A 19,527-nucleotide genomic window follows, 5' to 3' on the forward strand; every position below is an offset into this window, starting at 1 on the left:
TTGGGGTGGGTGTGCGTGCGTGCCCGAGAGGGGTGGGGGGGTGTGTGTGTGCCCGCGCCCGAGAGGGGTGAGTGTGTGCGCGCGCATGAAGGTATGAGTGTCTGTGTGTATAGTCGTGCAAGTGCCTCTGTGTGTGTGTGTGCATGCGCGTGCAGGGGTGAACATTCGCCAGTGTCTTTGGTCTTTGTAGGGGCGGATGTGAGTGTACATGCACGTAGGGGTGTGTGTGGGGTGGTGAGTGTGTGTGTGTAGGGGTGTATATGTGTGGGGGTGAATGTGTGTGTATGGGGGAGGATGTGTGTGTGTGTGTGTGTGTGTGTGTGTGTGTGTGTGTGTGTGTGTGTGTGTGTGTGTGTGTGTGTGTGTGTGTGTGTGTGTGTGTGTGGGAGAGAGAGGGAAGTTTGGGTATGGGTGTGTGTTGCTGTGTTCATGTGAGAGAGTGAGGAGGTGCGGGTGGGTGGGGGTGTGAGAGAGAGAGGAGGGTTTGGTGTGTGTCTGGCTCAATCCCAGTCTCCAGGATCTCATTCAGCTTCACACCACACACACCATTAGACGCTCTTGCCCGTTTCCAGTGATTGAGTGCTCTGAGCCTGGGCGTGAGTTGGAATCACACACTGTCATCCTTTCGCACTCTAATTGTTGGCTTTATTACTCATTTTGTTAGTTGTTAATTCATTATTGTGATTTTTATTTTTCTCAGCAAGTTGTTTCTTTTTATACGTTAGCTTTTTGTCTGACATTCATGTTTAACGTTGTGTCAAAGTTTATTTTTTGAATATTTGATCATTGGCCAACTAAGTATGAGGAAAATTTGGAATGTGACTGTCCTACATAAAGAGGTTGGACAAACCCGTTGTAAAAGCAATCCCAGAGGAGATCTTTTAATGTTGCAATAAAGTATTAAATTATTCAGATGAAGGAAAATTAATCCAGTTTATGGAGAAAGAATTGTAACTGGGACAGATGGCTTATAGATATTTTTCAAATTTGAGCGATGTGATGAAAGTTATTTAGAAAATGTTTTAATCTTGGAGTAGCCTATTAATTCCTCCAGATGAACTCCACTGATGTGCTTTGGGTATGTGCTGAATGTTGTTGCCCATCATTGAAAATAACTGGCATCCTCTGAACCAGGAAAAATCCTGGTGAAGTCTGGATTCATACCATCTTATCCCATTACCCACCTAACATATACTTAAAAGGATGTGCCCAGCTGTAGATAAGAATTTGGGTTCCAAATTAAATACTTTGACACATAATTTAGAGTATCATCTTTATCCAAATTATGAAAATCAAAACATTTTTAAAATTTGTGTATACGCACATATATTTAAGCTATTGTGACAAATTTACAATTGAATTTAGAAATAAAGCTTCTAGATATGCAGACAGACTAGTACTAAGGCATTGGCTATTACTCTTGTGCACAAGTTAATCAGCATTTTTATCTCTTTGATGGATTAGTGAACCTGTGAATTAAGAACTGAATGGCTATTAATTTTTTTTTAGGCCAGTCTATCAGAGATACACAGCAACATGTGGGTTAGAAATGGTCTGCAGATTAAAGGGCAAGCTATGACCTATGTGCAGTCCCACTTTTGCAACTCTATGATTGATCCTGATATCTTCCTTCTGCAGGTATGCTAATGTTTGATATCTTGAGGTTTGTTGTGATTCAAGTATGATGTAAAGCTTACCTATTGGTTTAAATTCCTTGAGGTTATAATTACAGAAGATGAAAATTTTGGAATATATTTTTATTTCTCCTAGATTTGTGCTTCTAGACTGGACCCAGATTATTTTGTTTCATCTGTTTTTGAAAGGTGAGCACTAAAAATGATGTGCCAGGATTTTTTAATTCATAGAATTCGTGATCCCCAGAAACATCAGGATGTCTAGATTGCAGTTACTTACTTGGGTATTATCTGTGGAAACGTAGATGTTGAGAAATATCCCAGTGAAATCAACAAAGGACACTTTTGGTGAAGCATAAATAATTGCAATTGCCCAAGCCTGCTTCGTCTTAACCAGGGCAATGATGGAAGCCATAACTGACTTCAGTGGAGTTAAAAAAATGTCATATAGGGAAGGAAAGGCTTTGATTCTTTTAAATACTTGAAGAACATAGCAAATGCTTAGCGCAGCGTTTATGTCATTACAATTGTAATATACATAAAACATTATAAAAAATTCTTGAGGCTAAGCTGTTTTTACAAATATAAATGAATACATTTTTGCTAATGACAGTTTTATCTTTATGTGAAATTTTATGCATTTGTCTAGATTTAAAGTGGTGGATTTACTGACAATGGCATCACAGCATCAAAATGCAGCGCTTGATACAGAACATGAAAGGTCTATGCTTGAGGGAGCCTTAACTTTCTTGGTTATTTTACTGAGTCTTCGCATTCATTTAGGTAAGGTGGTATAGAAATTTCTATCCTTTTATAGAACAAATTTTATGGTTGGGGGTTGCAATTCCATTTCCCTTCATTATGGTCCATTGTTGCTTTCTCCAGGTTCCTCTTTAAAAATAAAATTATAGAAAGTAAAAAGAAAATTAGTTTTCAGCATTTTATTGATCAATGATACATACCCCACTGGTCTTGCACATTTCAGCTGGGGGTAAGATTGGATCTTGAATGATAAATGGAGTCAGAAGTTGGCAGGCAAAACCAGTAAATGATCAATGGGCTACCTTCAAAGAAGACATAATTTAGGCATGGTCAAGGTACATTCATTGGCAAGCAAATTGTGGGCAAACAAATCCAGAGTTCCCTGGATGACATAGGAGATAGAATTTAAGATAAAGAGAAAGTGTTCTTATGACTGATTTAGGTCAAAAATACAATTGAAAACTAAGCTGAATATAGAAGGTTCAGAGAAGGTGAAGAAGCAAACAAGAGGACCAGAGATAGGCTGGGCGAATGGGCCAGGAAATGGCAAATGGAATTTAATGTTGGCAAAGTGCGAGGTGGTCCACTTTGGTAGGAATAATGGTAGGAAGGGTTATTACTTACGTGGCAAAAAACTGCAGCAGGCGACGGTACAGAGGGACCTCGGGGTCCTTGTACATGAGTCGCAAAAACCCAGCTTGCAGGTGCAGCAGGTGGTCAGGAAGGCGAATGGGATGCTGGCCTTCATAGTGAGGGGGATTGAATATAAAAGTAGGGAGGTCTTGCTGCGGCTGTATAGGGCATTGGTGAGGCCGCAGCTGGAGTACTGTGTGCAGTTTTGGGCACCGTACTTACGCAAGGATATTTTGGCCTTGGAGGGAGTGCAGATGAGGTTTACTAGGCTGATGCCGGAGTTGAGGGGGTTGAGCTATGAGGAGTGGCTGAATAAACTAGGCTTGTACTCGTTAGAGTTTAGAAGAATGAGGGGAGATCTCATTGAGACGTATAAGATGATGAATGGGATGGATAGGATAGAGGTGGAGAGACTCTTCCCGCTCAGAAAGGACAGTAGGACTAGGGGGCACAGCCTCAAGATAAAGGGGGGGCGGTTTAGAACGGAGTTGAGGAAGAATTTCTTCACTCAAAGGGTGGTGAATCTCTGGAATTCTCTGCCCGTTGAAGTGGTGGAGGCTACCTCGCTATATATTTTTAAGACGCGGGTTGATGGGTTTTTGATAAGAGAGGGGATTAAGGGTTATGGGGAGAGGGCGGGAATGTGGAACTGAGCCAAGACAGATCAGCCATGATCTTATTGAATGGCGGGGCAGGCTCGAAGGGCTAGATGGCCTACTCCTGCTCCTAGTTCTTATGTTCTTAGAGTATGAAAAGAGATGAGCAGCTAATACGAAATGAAAATCTGTAAGCATGTAAATAGTAAAATAATTAAAAAAAGTAGTAGGGAGCAAAAAGGGAATTTACAAGTGGAAGCAGAGGGCAGATCTGAGATATAAAATGAATACTATCTTTATCAAGAAAGAAGCTGCTACCCAGGACGTGGTAAAAGAGGAGATAGTTCAGACAATAGGTGGTCTAAAATTGAAAAGATGGTGATATTCGATAGCTTATGCGTACTTAAAAGTTGACAAGAAGATACAGAAAACTAACCAGAAATACTAGGCAATCAAAGAACTTGTGAAGCTGAGGCACTGAAATAAGTTATTAGTAAAGAGGTAGAATTTGAAAAGTTAACTGGATTAAAGGTCGATCAATGCCCTGGACCAGATAAGCTACATCCCAGAGTGGTGAAGGAGGTGATTATAGAGATAACCACCAATGGATGCATCGGTGGTTATTTTTCAAAATTCAATAATTCCTAGAATATCGAGTGAGAATTGGTTAATGGATAGAAAACAGTGAGTAAGAATAAATACATCATTCTCAAGGTGGCAGTGTTACTAGTGGGGTACCAGAAAGATACGAGCTAGTGCCGCATCTGTTCACAATCTATATCAATGATTTGGATACGGAAACCCAGATATAATATTTTCCAATTTGTTCGTGACACAAAACTAAGCTGTGGGGAGGATGCAAAGAGGCTCCAAATTAACTTGGACAGTTTAAGTTAATGGTCAAGAACAAAGCAAGATGGAATATAATGTGAGTAAGTCTGAAGTTATCCTTTTTGATAGAAAAAATAGAAAGACAGAATATTGCTTAAATGCTGAGAGATGGGAAGTGTTGGTGTCCAAAGGGACCTGGGTGTCATTGTTCTGAGTCATTAAAAACTAGCATGCAGATGCAGCAAGCAGAAAGAAGACAAGTGATATGTTGGTCTTCACAAGGGGATTTGAGTTTAGAAGTAAAGATGTCTTGCTGTAGTTGTTTCAAGCCTTGATGAGATTGCACCTGGAGTATTGTGTACAGCTTTGGTCACCTTACCTAAGTAAGGATAGACTTGTCATCAAGAGAGTGCAATGGAGATTCACCAGATTAATGCCTGGGATGGTGGAATTGTTCTATGAGGACAGATTGAGGAAACTAGGCCTATATTCTCTAGAGTTGCAAAAGATCTCATTGAGACTGATAGGATGTTTCCCCTGGCTGGTGAGTCTGGAACCAGGGGACACAATCTCAGAATAAGAGGCAGGTCACTTAAGTGAAATGGAGAGGAATTTCTTCACTCAGAGGATAGTGAACCTTTGGAAATCTCCCCTAAAAAGCTGTGGATATTCAATCACTGAGCTTATTCAAGATAGGAATCAACAGACTTCTGGAGGCTAATGACATCAAGAGATAGGAAGATAGTGCGGAAAAATGACATTGAGATAGATGATCAGTCATGATCTAATAGAATGGCGAAGCAAACTTAAAGAGCTAATTTTCTATTCATATGTTTCTATTAGGAAATGCAAGGGTCCCAGCAATGACCACTGGGGAACTCCGCTACAAATCTTCCTCTAGCATGAACATCCATTCACCACTTTCCTTTGTTTCCTGTTGCTCAGCCATTCCATATCCATGTTGCTTTTGCCCCTTTTATTCCATGAGCTGTAACTTTGCTCACAGGTTGTGTGGCAAAAATGCTTTTTGGAAGTAAATGTATCCCAAATTAACAGCATTGCTGTCATTAAACTCCTATTATTTCAGAACACTCCAGCAATTTGTTAAGTGTAGTTTTGCCTTAAATCCATGCTGCCTTTCCTTAATTAACTTGCATTTGTGCACACGACTATGATTTTTTTCCCAAATTATTATTTCTTGACCTTTTTCCATCACTAAAGATAAGCTGACCAGTCTATGGTTTCTGGGCTTATCTTTATATCATTTTCGTACAGGGGTCTTACTTTTGCAATTCTCCAATCCTTTTGACCTACACCTAAGTCTAAAAATTATGGACAGTGCCGCTACAGTTTCCACTCTCGTTTTCCTCAGTACCCTTTGATGCATCTTGTCCAGGTGTCATCCTGTCAGTGTCCTGTTTATTCCTACTCTGTTTTCTGTCAGCCAGTTCTCATACATACTAGTATATTACCTCAATCCCATGCGCTCTAATTATATTTACTAATTACCTGTGTGGGACATTATGGAAAACCTTTGTACATTGAAATATGTCATATCCACTGGCTCCTCTTTATGCTAAAAGTAACATTCTCAAAAAATTCCCAACATATTTGTCAAACATGATTTTCCTTTCATAAATCCACATTGACTCTGCCCAATCTTACCATTCCTTTCTAAGTATCCAGTTATCACATCCTTTAAAATATTCTAACATTTTCCCCACTATTGACATTAAACTAGCAAACCTGTAGTTCTCTATGATCCCTCTCTCTCCCTTGTTAAATAGTGAGGTTACATTTGCTACTTTGCAGGTTGCAGGAACCTTTCCAGAATCTGTAGATTTTTTAAAGATTACCACCAATGCATCCACTATTTCTAAAGGCACCTCCACCATCTGATCCAGGGGATCTGATCAGCCTTCAGTTAACATTTCAAGTCCTTCCTGTTTACTAATCATATCTTTCAATTCCTCAGCTTCACAAGTCCCTTGGTTGTTTAGTTTTTCTGATAGATTTTTGTACCTTCTTCCATGAAGGCAGACACAAAAGTAATTGTTAGTTCTTCCTTCATTTCCCTGTTCGCCACGATATGTTGCCCTCTCTACAGCTATAATGGGCCCACGTTTATCCTAGCTAACCTTTTCCTGTTTGCATACTGAAAGAAACTTTTGCAGTCCGCCTTTATGTTCGTCATTAACTTGTAGTCATATTCTCTTTTTCCCTTTTCTTTATTGGTTTCTTGGTTATCCTTTGCTGGGTCCTAAATTGCTTCTAATTCTCGGGCTTTCCACTTTTTTATGGAATACTTAGAAACCACTTCCCTTGATTAAATGTCAATTTTGACTTATTTTGTTAGCCATGGTTGATTCACCTTTCCCATTGGGTGTTTGTACCTTTGAGGAAATGTATATCTGTTGTAGTTCTTTAGGTACTAGCCATTGCCTGCCTTCTGTTTTTTTTAATGCATTTTCCCAATTGACCACAGCCAACTTGCTTCTCATATCGTCATAGTTTCCCTTATTTAGATTTAAGACCCTAGTTTCAAAACAAACTATATCATATTCAAATTAATGTGATATTCTATCCCACCTTGATCACTAATACTCAAAGATTCCTTTACAGCAAGGTTGTTCATTAACCCTTTCTGATTACAGATCTAACACTAAATCTAAAATACTCAACCCCTGGTTCTTCAGTGTACTGCCCCAGAAACACAACTCATAAACATTACTGCTTTAGAAACCCATCTCGTGTACACAATATATATAATATATGCCAATATATATTAATGACCTAGACCTTGGTGGACAGGGCAGATTTTCAATGTTTCCAGATGCTGCAAAACTTGGATGCATTGTGAACTGTGAGGAGGATGGTATAAGACTTTAAAAGGACATAGAGAAGTTTGCGAAATGGGTGAACAGTAGACAAGTTTGTGGAATGGGTGGACAGTTAGCAAATGAAGTTCAATGCAGAGAAACGTGAAGTGATTCATTTTGGTAGGAAGAACATGGGCAATATGAAATAAAGTGTCCAATTCTAAAAGGGTTTCAGGAGCAGAGGGACTTGTGAATAAGTCATTGAGGATGGCAGGACAGGTTGAAACAGCAAATAATAAAGCATACAGTATTCTGGGCTTTATGATAGGAGCAGGTTCACTGGTTCAGCCTCAGCTAGAATATTGGGCCCAGTTCTGGGTGCTGCAATTTAAGAAGGACTTGAACATAAGAACATAAGAAATAGGAGCAGGAGTAGGCCATCTAGCCCTTCGAGCCTGCCCCGCCATTCAATAAGATCATGGCTGATCTGTCGTGGCTCAGTTCCACTTTCCCGCCCTCTCCCCATAACCCTTAATCCCCTCTCTTATCAAGAACCCATCAACCCGCTTCTTAAAAATATTTAGCGAGGCAGCCTCCACCACTTCAACGGGCAGAGAATTGAAGGCATTAGAGAGGATTCAGAAAAGATACATGAGATTCATTGCAGGAATGAGGAACTTTAGTTGTGGAGATATATTGGACTGGTTTCCTTCAAGGAAAAAAAGGCTGCAGAGTCCCATTCATTCTCAGGCAATCTTAAGAATATGATAACAAAAGTACAATTGACAGTGTTGGCAGAGAGGGAGGCCAGAATTGGCAAAAGGGAAGCTTAAATTTTACTTGAGAGGCCAGAGAGAAAGAGAGAGTTCATTTCTTTTGACCCACAAGGAAGACTCTAAAAAGCAATTACCTTTCGAAGCTGGTTGTTCCTGTCTCCATTTAGCTGCTGGATATGCTTGAGCCCTGGTAACTTAAATTTATTTTATTATGATGGAAGTGTTCCACTTGTCTGATACAGAACATGAGCAAGCCTTGCAATCTGCATCCTTAAAAGTTTGACAGGTGTGAACATGACAACTCTGATCCTCTTCTACCTGTTATTTGCAGGGGTTTGGTGGGGGCTGTGGGTTTAATGTCAACTGCAATGTGTCCCTCAATTGTTCGTTAGTTGCTCGTCCAGATCTTGTCCCTTAGGTATTGTAAGGAAGAGGAACAAAGTAGATGATCTCTGGGAGAACTTTATGGTTTGGAAATATCATTGTAAAGCGCTTATTTGCTGCTGGGTTTTTGAAAGAATAAAAAAAAGCAAAATCCCAGAAAGTGTGTTGCAATAAAGTCAGAAGAAATGTCATGTGTGATTAGTTGTGCAAAGTCATGATGTTCCTTAAGCAAAAGTTAGTCATCTCAATAGTCCTTGGGTTGTGCTGTGAGGCCACTTGCACTGATTGCCTCTTGGACGTTGCTGACTGCAGTGTACTGTGGAAGAGACTGATTGGCCGAACTTTAATGTAGACTTCTATAAAAATAACTTATGCTAATTGTGCCACAGGATGTTTTTGATGCTTAGCCTCAGGAGATCTGTGAAGGGGTTGCTTTCTGGGGAGGGGGGAAAAGTGCTGGCTTTGAAATTCAACAATAAGAGTGTCAGTCCTTAGTTACCTGCATTTGTATTGGCTACAAAACTGAAGTTCAAGGAATTGAGTCTGTTCTTCCAAACGGACAGTTCAATATGCCACTAGGCCACTGATGAAGTATCAATCTGTGGTACTATTATTTTCTTTTTGGGTCCAGGATCATTAGGAGCTCCTTAAATGCAACAGACTCTGGGGAATAAAGCGTTCCTGTTAAGCTGGAACTTGGGTAACAGGCATTATTCTACTTAGCAGTTCCTTGTGGAAGCAGTTCACACCGTGATCTTGAAACATGTTGTTGCTCTTTTAAAAATTACTTGTGTTCAGGTGACACCAAAATTTTATCAAAATAAACAGCATGACCTCGACCTTATTCCATTTTCCCAAATGAAGGTATATAGAACATACCTGGTGATGAACTAAAAAATGAAGTATCTAAGCAATCATTTAATAAGCAGTTGGGAAAGAGTATAATCCTAAGATCATCTGTACAGTTTGATGAAATATTAAAAAATCTGATACTTGAATCTTGTAGTCAGCTTTTAAAATCTTCTCAAGGTTAGGAAGTATTATTTTCAGCAAATGCCAAATCTCTATGATTGTAACAATTTTCATAATCTATATTTTTCTTGAATCAGGCTATTTAATTTTCTGAACTATAGTCTGTATAATACTGTGTAATAAATTTTGTGTCAAAAATGACAATTTGAATTTGTGTCAATCTGCTGACTTTATTTGTACTGTAAAAATGTATTCAATTTTATTTCAGGGATGACAGATGATGAGATCCTAAGGGCAGAAATGGTAGCTCAGCTCTGCATGAGTGACAGAACACACAGCACGTTATTAGACTTGATATCCTTTTGAAGGAGTTCAAAGTTTGGTACAATGTGGTTTTACTTTAGGCAGCTAAACGTTTAATACTGTTTCTGCAAAATTCATACTGGATACTTTTTAATGTATTAATTTGTCAGGAAGTATAAAAATTGGTTCCATTGTAGACATTGGTTACTAGTATTTTAGTTTTATATGCTATAGTGTCTAGTTTTCTTGAAATGCTCCAGATTTAATTTTTAAAATTTACAAGATGTTCACATCAGTCTGCTCCTCTATTAGCTAGGTTGATCATTTAAAATGCACAGTAATTCTGGAATTGTCTATTGCTGACTTTGCCCAATTGAGGAAACAGTTTTCCTGGTGAAAATGCTTATGCGTTTGGATGACCTTAAACTGAGAGTGGGTTAAATTCCAATGTAACACAAAGCTTTAATGCTGTCCATTGCATGCTGCCATCATCATTACTTTTATCTGCCCTAAACATTTGTGTAAAAGCAAAATACTGCAGATTCTGGAAGTTTAAAATAAAAACAGAAAATGCTGAAAATACTTAGCAGATCAATCAACATCTGTGGAGGGAAACAGAATTTCAGAACTAGCATCTTGTGTAACTAAACATTCACATGTTTGTCTTTCTAATTGAATCTTGCATTGAGTATGTGTTCATGATGTTACAGCTAACAAAGCCATTAAAGCTCTGAAAGGTGTTGCATATTCTTTGAGAAGGACTGCCGATTAGCTCAAAGTTTTTTAAGTTAATTGTGCTGTTTTTGACAAAGTGCACTTCCATCAAAAACTATTCTCATTCGTGTAACTAGATATCAGTCAGTGTTCAGGATCCAGAACATAACTTACTAATTAAAGTGTGTATTTTGTTTCCAGAGGTACCATTTACGACTCAATCAAAGCAAATCGTTCAAACATTTTTTCTCCAGCTTTCATTAAAAAAAAATTGGAAATAATTGTTATATTCAAGATATTTTCTGTACAGATTTGTCCTTCTTTTGGAGTTTCAATTTGGTCCTGAGTTTTGCAGTGTTCACCTAGGCTTACCCGACAATATTTCCTGAGTTTGTGAGCATACTCTCCCTTTATTTGCAGCCTGGAGACAGTTACTATTTTTATATAATTTTGTTAAAATTGTGTTCATGATGCAATCTCTTACTGTGTTGTTGGAGCAAGTAAATAAATTTGTGTTTCTCCTTCCACCATTGAAATTTCAAAAATAAAATTCATTGTGTTACCTTGGGCACTGCAAAGCCTTTTCCCCTGAATGTTGCCATACAACTCCTCTCTCCGTCGTGCTGCTGGGGCCCCCAACCATTTTCTTCCAAACATCAGATTTCAGATTCTTATCTCTATTTCTTTTTCCTCCTCCTGAACTCTCTGCTGCTTTCACATTTTCCATCTTGCACACCAAATTTAAGGTCCAGTCAGGGACAGTGGAGGGAATTTGTGTGTAGAGCCAGATGAAGTGAGTGAGGTCCTTAATGAGTACTTTGCATTAGTATTCACAAAGGAGAAGTGTAGAAAGGAGAATGTTGACTTTCTAGGACATGTTGAGATAAAAAGGGAGGAGGTATAGGAGGCTTTGAAAAACATTAAAGTGAAGCAAGTCACCAGGGCCAGGTAGGGTCTATCCTAGAATACTAATAGAGGTGAGGGAAGAAATTGCTACAGCCTTGGCCAAAATCTTTGTATCCTCTTTAGCCATGGGCAAAGTACCAGAGGATTGGAGAGTAGTCAACATTGTTCCTCTGTTTAAGAAGGGTAGAAGAGACAACCAGGGAAATTACAGCCTGTGAGCCTTACATCAGTAGTGGGGAAATTATTGGAGAAGATTCTTAGGGGCATGATGTACTCATACCTGGAAGAGAATAGACTTATTAACAATAGGCAGCGTGGTTTTGTGAAGGGGAGGTCGTGTCTCACAAACTTAATTGAGTTCTTTGATGAATTGACAAGAAAAACTGACCAGTGCAAGGCTGTGGATATTATATACATGGACTTTAGTAAGCCTTCGATAAGGTTCCTCATGGCAGGCTGATATGGGATCCAAGGTGAGCTGGAAAGATGGATTCAAAGCTGGCTTGAGCATAGAAAGCAGAGAGTAGCAGTGGAAGGGCATTTTCTAACTGGAGGTCTGTGACAGGCGGTTCCACAAGGATCAGCGCTGGGGCTGCTGTTGTTCATAATATATATATAAATGATTTGGAGGAAAATGTAGATGGCCTGATTAGTAAATTTGCAGATGATATAAAAATTGGGGGAATAGTGGATAGTGAGGAGGATTATCAACAAAAATAGCAGGATAAAATTCAGCAAGAGACCTGGGCTGAAAGATGGCAGATGGAATTTAACCCGGACAAATGTGAGGTGATGCAATTTGGAAGGTCTACTACAGAACAAAATTATAAGGAAATGGTAGAGCCTTTAGAAATATTAATGTACAGAGGGATCTAGGTGTGCAGATCCATGGTTCCCTGAAGGTGACAACTCACGTGGATAAGGTGGTCAAGAAGGCGTATGGCATGCTGGCCTTCATTGGTCGGGGCATTGAGTATAGGAATTGGAAAATCATGTTGCGGTTATATAAGACTTTGGTTAGGCTGCATTTAGAGTATTGTATACAATTCTAGTCACCATACTACTGGAAGGATATTGATGCATGGGAAAGGTGCAGAAGAGATTTACCAAGATGTTGCCTGGTTTGGAGGCTGTGGACTATGAAGAAAGGTTGAACAAACTTGGATTGTTTTCATTGGAGTGTTGGAGGATGAGGGTGAACTTGATAGAGATTATGATAGGCTTGGATAGAGTGGGATAGTCAGAGTCTTTTTCCCAGGGTTGAAGGATCAATTACTTGGGGGCATGGGTTGAAAGTGAGAGGGGAAAAGTTTAAAAGAGATGTAATGGTTAAGTTTTTCACATAGATGTGGGGGATGCCTGAAACATGCTGCCAGACGAGGCGGTGGAGCAGATTCTGTAACAACATTCAAAAAGCATCTGTATAAATACACGAATAGGCAGGGAATAGAGGGATATGGACCATGTAGAGGCAAGAAAATATTAGACAGACATCTCTGTTAGCACAGACTTGATGGGTTGAAGGGCCTGTTCCTGTTGTACTGTTCTTTGTTCTAAATCCAGATTGCAAATACCTCGGTTTTCTATCATAACTCTGCAGATTGCACCAGTGACTGAATTATCTGCTGCATTTGAACCTGTTATGTATGTTGAACTGGCTACGTGCTGGGTGCTATCTTGCTATATGTCCAGAGACTTAACAAAGTTAACAACTATAATTATGTACATCAACAGCATAAAGCCTGCAACAGCCAAACAGATTTATTATGAGACAAATGAGAAGACATTAGACGTGGGAAAAAGGTTTTAGTAAACAGGGAAAAAGACAAAGAGCTGAGTAAAAAAATGTGTGTGAGCAACATACAGAGAAAGTATTGTGTGGAACCAAGCAAGGACAGAGCAACACAAAGAAACAGAGTGGTGAAGGAAAGCATAAACTGACTTACATTTATGTAATGACCTTTCATTAGATCAGTTCTGCAGAAAAGGCACAGAGCTGGAAGGTTATCTCTGTTTCTCCCCACAGAGGTTGCCAGACTTATTGAGCATTTCAAACATTTTCTGTTTTCATTTCAGATGTCCTGCATTTTACTTTTGCATGTTTAAATTGCCTTTCGATGTTGAAAGACTTGATGGTTTGAGTTATAAAGAGAAGTTGAATAGATTGGGATCTTTAACCCTGGAGCGTAGGAGGCTGAGGGGTGATCTTAGGTCTATAAAATAATGATGGGCATCTATAAAATAGATAGTTAACACTAGAAAGCAAAGGTTTAAGCTGAGAGGAAAGAGATACAAAAGGTCCAGTGGGGCAATTTTTTCACACATAGGGTGGTGAGTGTCTGGAACAAGCTGCCAGAGTTGGTCATAGAGGCGGGTAGAATTTTGTCTTTTGAAAAGCATTTAGACAATTACAAGGATAAGATAGGTACAGAGGGATGTGGGCCAAAAGTGGGCAGTTGGTTAAAAAACAGGGATGGCATGGATAAGAAGGGCCTGTTTCTTTGCTGTAGAAGTTTACATTATGCTATGACTCTGTAACTGCATCTCCAAGGATACAAACAATGAAAGGATGTTTCAGAGATTGGGGAATAACAGGATAAAGCCACAGGTACATGGCATAATGGTGCCATTGCCTACAGAATCAGTCAAGAAAACTATGGGATATTGACGCAGGTATAGAAAAGGTGGACAGTCGAAGATTCCCTCAGCACACTTAGGCACGCACCAAAGCATACTTCTCCATCTCCAGCTATACTAGAGGTACCATTGATACAAAACAATGTATTTTCCCAGGATATGAGCAGCTTTACAGGGGACTGTCAGAGATTCTTTCACCACAAAATAGCAAAAATACAGAGAAAAAAAATTAAGCTACGCCAATGATTCTCAGGGGTTTTCCTCACCAGCCTCAACACCATACCAGCGACCCAGCTCCCTGCAGTGACACTATTCATATTAGCCATGATAGGATAAAAGGATACTATATAATATTTACCACTATTATAAATGCAAGGATTAAAGGATCATAGCCCTGGTGCCATGCAACTTACTCAGCATGCTTCCCAACAGTCTGAAGCTCTTTAAGGATATTAAACCATTAGGATTCAATTTTGACACAGGACCTGAATCCATGCCTCCTTGCATCCCCATGCCATCTTGCACCCCTGACACCATGAGGATATAGTAGGTTCAAAACTATATCTTAAGCTTAGAGTAATTAAAGGGTCATGCCATTATAAATAAATGGGTGTCCTTGATATTCGAAGGATAAGGGGTGAAATTCACCTCTGTGCTCAAGTACTAGATCACCTCTGTCAAAATGAGTAATAACATCACAAAATCAAAAAAGGAGTATAATGACATGGAGTAAAGTCCAGGATTAGTGATGAAATGCAGTTTATGATCCCAAATTTTTGTCATCCAGGGAGTTTAGAAAGGCCAAACCCTTAGTTGACTTTAAAAATCCATCAGAAGTCGCCCTTAGGGTAGCAGGATAAAGCAGGACAACCTACATTCAGATACTTTCAGATGCTTTCCAGCCTCAATGAAACATCGGCTATTGAAATCATGAAAACACATGACCAGTAAAGGGTCAGACCTCAGAAACAGGATACACTGTGTCCGTTCAGGATCAATACACCCAGCTTTCATGTTGAGATTAAGAAAACGTGGTAGCTAGTTCTCAAAAAAAAATTAGTTGCGAGCTTGCCCTCAACCAGCCAGTCACATGAACGCATCTGCTCTGGCCCCAGCTCTCCAGATCTATCAGGATATCTGACAAGATGTAGCTGATTTCCCAAGGATTGAAAGCAGGCCTCAACTAAGGAAGCTGCATTTGCGGCAGTACGGATTCTTTCCTCCGCTTCATTAAGCTTCTTATTGGTAACCTGCTGTTCAGCAATACGAGCACTGAAATTTTGTGCCAAAAAGCCAAGTCTTTCATATATAACTGTAATCGTTTTGGCAATCATCATCTCTATCACTTTTGGTGTCACCGTGTCAAGACCTTACTCACTGACCAAATTGTCATATTGAAGGCTCAGCTCCACCCTGGCTACCTCCGACTGCTTCTTTTGTTCGAGGATTTTCATGACTTTATTGGGCATTTTGTCCCAAAACTTAATCAGAAATCTTTGAGGGACATAGTAAGGAGGTTTTCAATCCAGGATTAGCTAATTATGGGCTGTGTATCAAGATAAATGAAAGGATTAAAGTATGAATAGCACCAGAGCTCATGGAAGCACAACTATTCCAGTGCTCATATCATGTGACCACCGCCCCTCCCCTCCTGATGGTACATCTGATGTGGCACAGTCTCTTTGATGAAAGAAGAGAAAAATGCAGTTTTTGATTTTGAGCAGCATTACTATATTATGCAATAACTTCTGCTCTACATAATATAATGCTTCTATCATAAGGCATTTGTTACTTTCTGAGATTTTTACATATTTGGCCCAGAAGGGATTTCTAATTTATAGTATCAAACCAAGTGCAGTTCATAAGCTCCCAAAGAGATTTGAGCCATCCAGGATGTTGATTAGAATAGTTAATTGGAATTAACAGATCATTTAGGCATCAGAAATGTGCATTTTCACATACCGCCTCAGTTTTGAGACATTGGTAGTCATCAAGCACATCGAAAAGGCCAGGTAACCGAATACTTGGTCAAAGAGGTGGGTTTTAAGAAGTGTCTTAAAGGGGGAAAGTGAGGCAGAGAGATGCAGGAAAAGAATTCCAGAGCTTAGTATTGAGGCAGTGAAGGTTTGGCCACCAATGATGGGGAAATTAAAATCAGCAATGTTCAAGACCAGAATTAGATAACTACAGATATTCTAGAGGGTTGTGAGGCTGAAGGATGATTATAGAGGTTGGGAGGGACAGCAGGAAAGTGTCCAGAGACCTGATAACACTCCCCTTTGCCCCTGACATCTTAGTAGCTGTAGCAATGACTTCCCTCGCTCCTCCGGTCAGGTTATTATTTATTAATTATTATTGTCACAAGTAGGCTGACATTTACACTGCAATGAAGTTGCTGTGAAAAGCCCTTAGTTGCCACACTCCGGCGCCAATTTGGGCATACTGAGGGAGAATTTAGCATGTAACCAACACGTCTTTTGGACTTTTTCACTTCTGCAAGAAGAATAATGCCAACTTCTTGTGTAAGTGAGATCTACCATTCTCGTACATTTTTTCTGCATTCTCCAGTCTTTGCATCCTTTGCAAAATGTGGTGCCCGGTTTAAACTGAGCAGTGTTTTATAAAGGTTCACCATTCATTTCTTGCTGTTATACGCTATAACTCCTAACAACTTTCTCCCGAACCCTGTTTTGCTTTTGCTTTTGGATAACCCTCCCCACAACTTTTGCTGTAGGTTATTTCTCTTTTTTCCTAGCCTAAAGCAAAGGTTTGCTGTTTTAATAAATGAAAAATTTGATAAACAAGCATACCTCATGTAGGTTCCAAAGTACATTGATCTAGTAGTTCCAGTTTTTGACAGAAAACAATTAAATAATGAACAAAAGTGGTTCATAAGGGTTTCGGTTTTTTAAATTGAGGGCAATGGGCCATTTTTCTATGGCACTTAATGGGAATGTGTACAAGGTTTGTGAAAGTTAACATATTAAAAGTATTGCATATGGTGCACATTTCTGCCCATATTTTCCTCGCCGCCTTTGTGGATTTTGTATGACTTTTTTTCAATGTTTGCAAATCTACTGTCAAAAAAATGAAACTGTGATATCGGGCAGTGCAGCCGATGGGAGTTGCTGTGTTTAAAGTACCCCAACGCACCAGCTATTATCCTTCCAGTTTTAGGATTGTAATAATTTTATTGGTGTTTTTGAACTGTATTTTGTACTTTCTACTTAAATTTCATAATACTTGAGATATCTTTTTACTCCTTATTTGTATCTGTAGCGGCCGGATTCTTTTGCATTGATTTATTACTGTTACATGCATAGTGAAAAGTATTGTTTCTTGCACGCCATACAGATAAAGCACACCTTAGGGAAGGAAAGGAGAGAGTGCAGAATGCAGTGTTACAATCATATCTAGGGTGTACAGAAAGATCAGCTTAATGCAAGGTAAGTCCATTCAGAAGCCTGATGGCAGCAGGAAAGAAGCTATTCTTGAGTCGGTTGGTACGTGTCCTCTGATTTTTGTATCTTTTTCCTGATGGAAGAAGATGGAAGAGAGTTTGTCCCCAGTGCATGGGTTCCTTGATTATGCTGGCTGCTTTTCCGAGGCAGGGGGAAGTATAGACAAAGCCAGTGGTTGAAAGGTTAGTTTGAATGATAGTCTGGGCTTCATTCACGACTCTGTAGTTTATTGTGGTCTTGGACAGAACAGGTGCCTTACCAAATTGTGATATAACTAGAAAGTATGCTTTCTATGGGGCATCTGTAGAAGTGGATGAAAATTGTAGTGCACATGCCAAATTTCCTTAGTCCCTTGGTTGACTTTCTTAACTATAGCATCTGTATGGAGGGACCAGGACAGGTTGTTGGTGACCTGGACTCCTAAAAACAAAGTTCTTGATCATTTCTACTTCACCCCATTGATGTGGACAGGGGCACATCCTCTGCCACATTTCCTGAAGTCAATACCTATCTTCTTTGTTTTATTGAATTGAGGGAGAGATTATTGTTGTCACACCAGTTAGCAGATGTTCTGTCTCTTTCCTGTACTGTGTCTTGTCATTGATTCTATCATTCAAGTAAGAACGTTCCTCCATTCACTTGACTTATGGCCTGGTCTTGTGTTCAATCCTTGTACTTACTTTTCTGGCTCAAATCCCCTTCTTCCTGTGCTTATAAACTTGTTCAGTAATTGTGAAGTTTCTAGCTTTGACCTACCGATTCTTCTCCATTATGTCTTTGCGAAGTATGCTATTTATCACATCCCACCATGCATCTCTGGTATTAACGAACTGCTTCAGTAAACCGGCTCTGCCAAGTGCCTTTGAAATAAAATCTGTTACAGTGGGTAATGCAAAAATTTTGACTGTAGTTGTAGTTTGTGATTTTTGTTCAAATTATAACCATCTATTTTCCCTGGGGGGCATGTGGTCTATTTCATTGTCTCCCACTATCTTCCTGTTGTATGCTTGTTTGTCTTTCACCTTCCCATTAGAGTATCTGCCTCTTATTGTCTGTGTTATGTCTTTGTTTTTTCCATTGTGAACATTGTGGCTGAATCTTAATCTGCCCCTTTTCTGTGTCTTTGTGCCTCACTCATTTTCATTTTGTTTACTCAATCTATTTCTTCCCACTCTTCCATCACTCAGTTTGTTCATTTCATTTTCTGTTACATTTTCTTTTGCTTTCTGAAGTTTATGGAGCAGAACATTAAAGCAACAACAGATATGTGATGTGATCAAAACACTTATTTCTTTCTCTCATACTTGGTCTTTTCAAAACATTTTACTTCGGTAAAATCTTTGAAATTTATTCTCCAGCTTTTCATCAAATAATTTGGGAAAACTGTTGAAATTTCTTGAAGCTAAAGAAATCCTTTTCTCTGTGTATATGACTGAAGATCTATAGTTGTCTGAAAAACGGAGATATATCCTGGGGAATTAGATACAGCTTATGCAATTGATTGCTGTTATCCTGGGATCAAAATTTGGCTCATTTTCACGACTAACGCCCTCTTTAGGAGGCCAAAGTAAGAAAGAGGGACGAACTAATACATAATTGGAAGAAACATTCATTCAAGCTATTAGCTCATTGGCTTACTTTCAAAATTTAGTTTTGTGCTCACATATTAAAAATCTAAGTTGTTTGCTGATTGTATTTTTGTTAGAAATGTAACTTGTTGAAACTTGAATGTTTTCACATTTTTTGTTTGTTCTCAGGAGTCATTTTTTCCCTTAACTAAATTTGTACATCCCTGAAAACCCCAACCCAAAAAGTGGCATCATTCCAGGTAGCTACTATTTTGAAACCATGCTTTCTGCTGTTGCTGATTTTAAAGCACCAGTCTTTGAGCCAGGAGGCTCTATGCAGCAGGGGATGTACACACCTAAAGGTATGTCATTATTCCTCTTCTTTTACCTGAGACATGGCATATAGTTTAGGAAATTGACTGTTTTAATTTCACTTGCAGTATTTTAATATCAGTACGGAATTTTTTCGAAGACGACCAATTTTCTCAACTGTTTTGTTGCTCGTAGATTAGATTTCTTTCAGTCTTCAAC

At 39.2% G+C, this 19,527-nt stretch overlaps 1 protein-coding gene across 4 annotated transcripts in view; it reads left to right on the top strand.

The window, feature by feature from the left end:
- The window catches only part of ubr3 (ubiquitin protein ligase E3 component n-recognin 3), a 333,307-nt gene that overhangs the window by 95,724 nt on the left and 218,056 nt on the right, over positions 1-19,527 (top strand). For all 4 annotated transcript variants that reach the window (XM_080199025.1, XM_080199026.1, XM_080199027.1 and 1 more), the window contains exons 14-18: positions 1,510-1,638; positions 1,771-1,823; positions 2,284-2,417; positions 9,676-9,761; positions 19,217-19,358. In XM_080199025.1, coding sequence (XP_080055151.1) covers positions 1,510-1,638; positions 1,771-1,823; positions 2,284-2,417; positions 9,676-9,761; positions 19,217-19,358 — 544 coding nt within the window. The remainder of the gene's footprint in view (positions 1-1,509; positions 1,639-1,770; positions 1,824-2,283; positions 2,418-9,675; positions 9,762-19,216; positions 19,359-19,527) is intronic.

The sequence above is a fragment of the Carcharhinus amblyrhynchos genome, chromosome 11 (genome assembly GCF_965287045.1).
Source record: "Carcharhinus amblyrhynchos chromosome 11, sCarAmb.v2.hapA, whole genome shotgun sequence".
Lineage (NCBI taxonomy): Eukaryota > Metazoa > Chordata > Chondrichthyes > Carcharhiniformes > Carcharhinidae > Carcharhinus > Carcharhinus amblyrhynchos.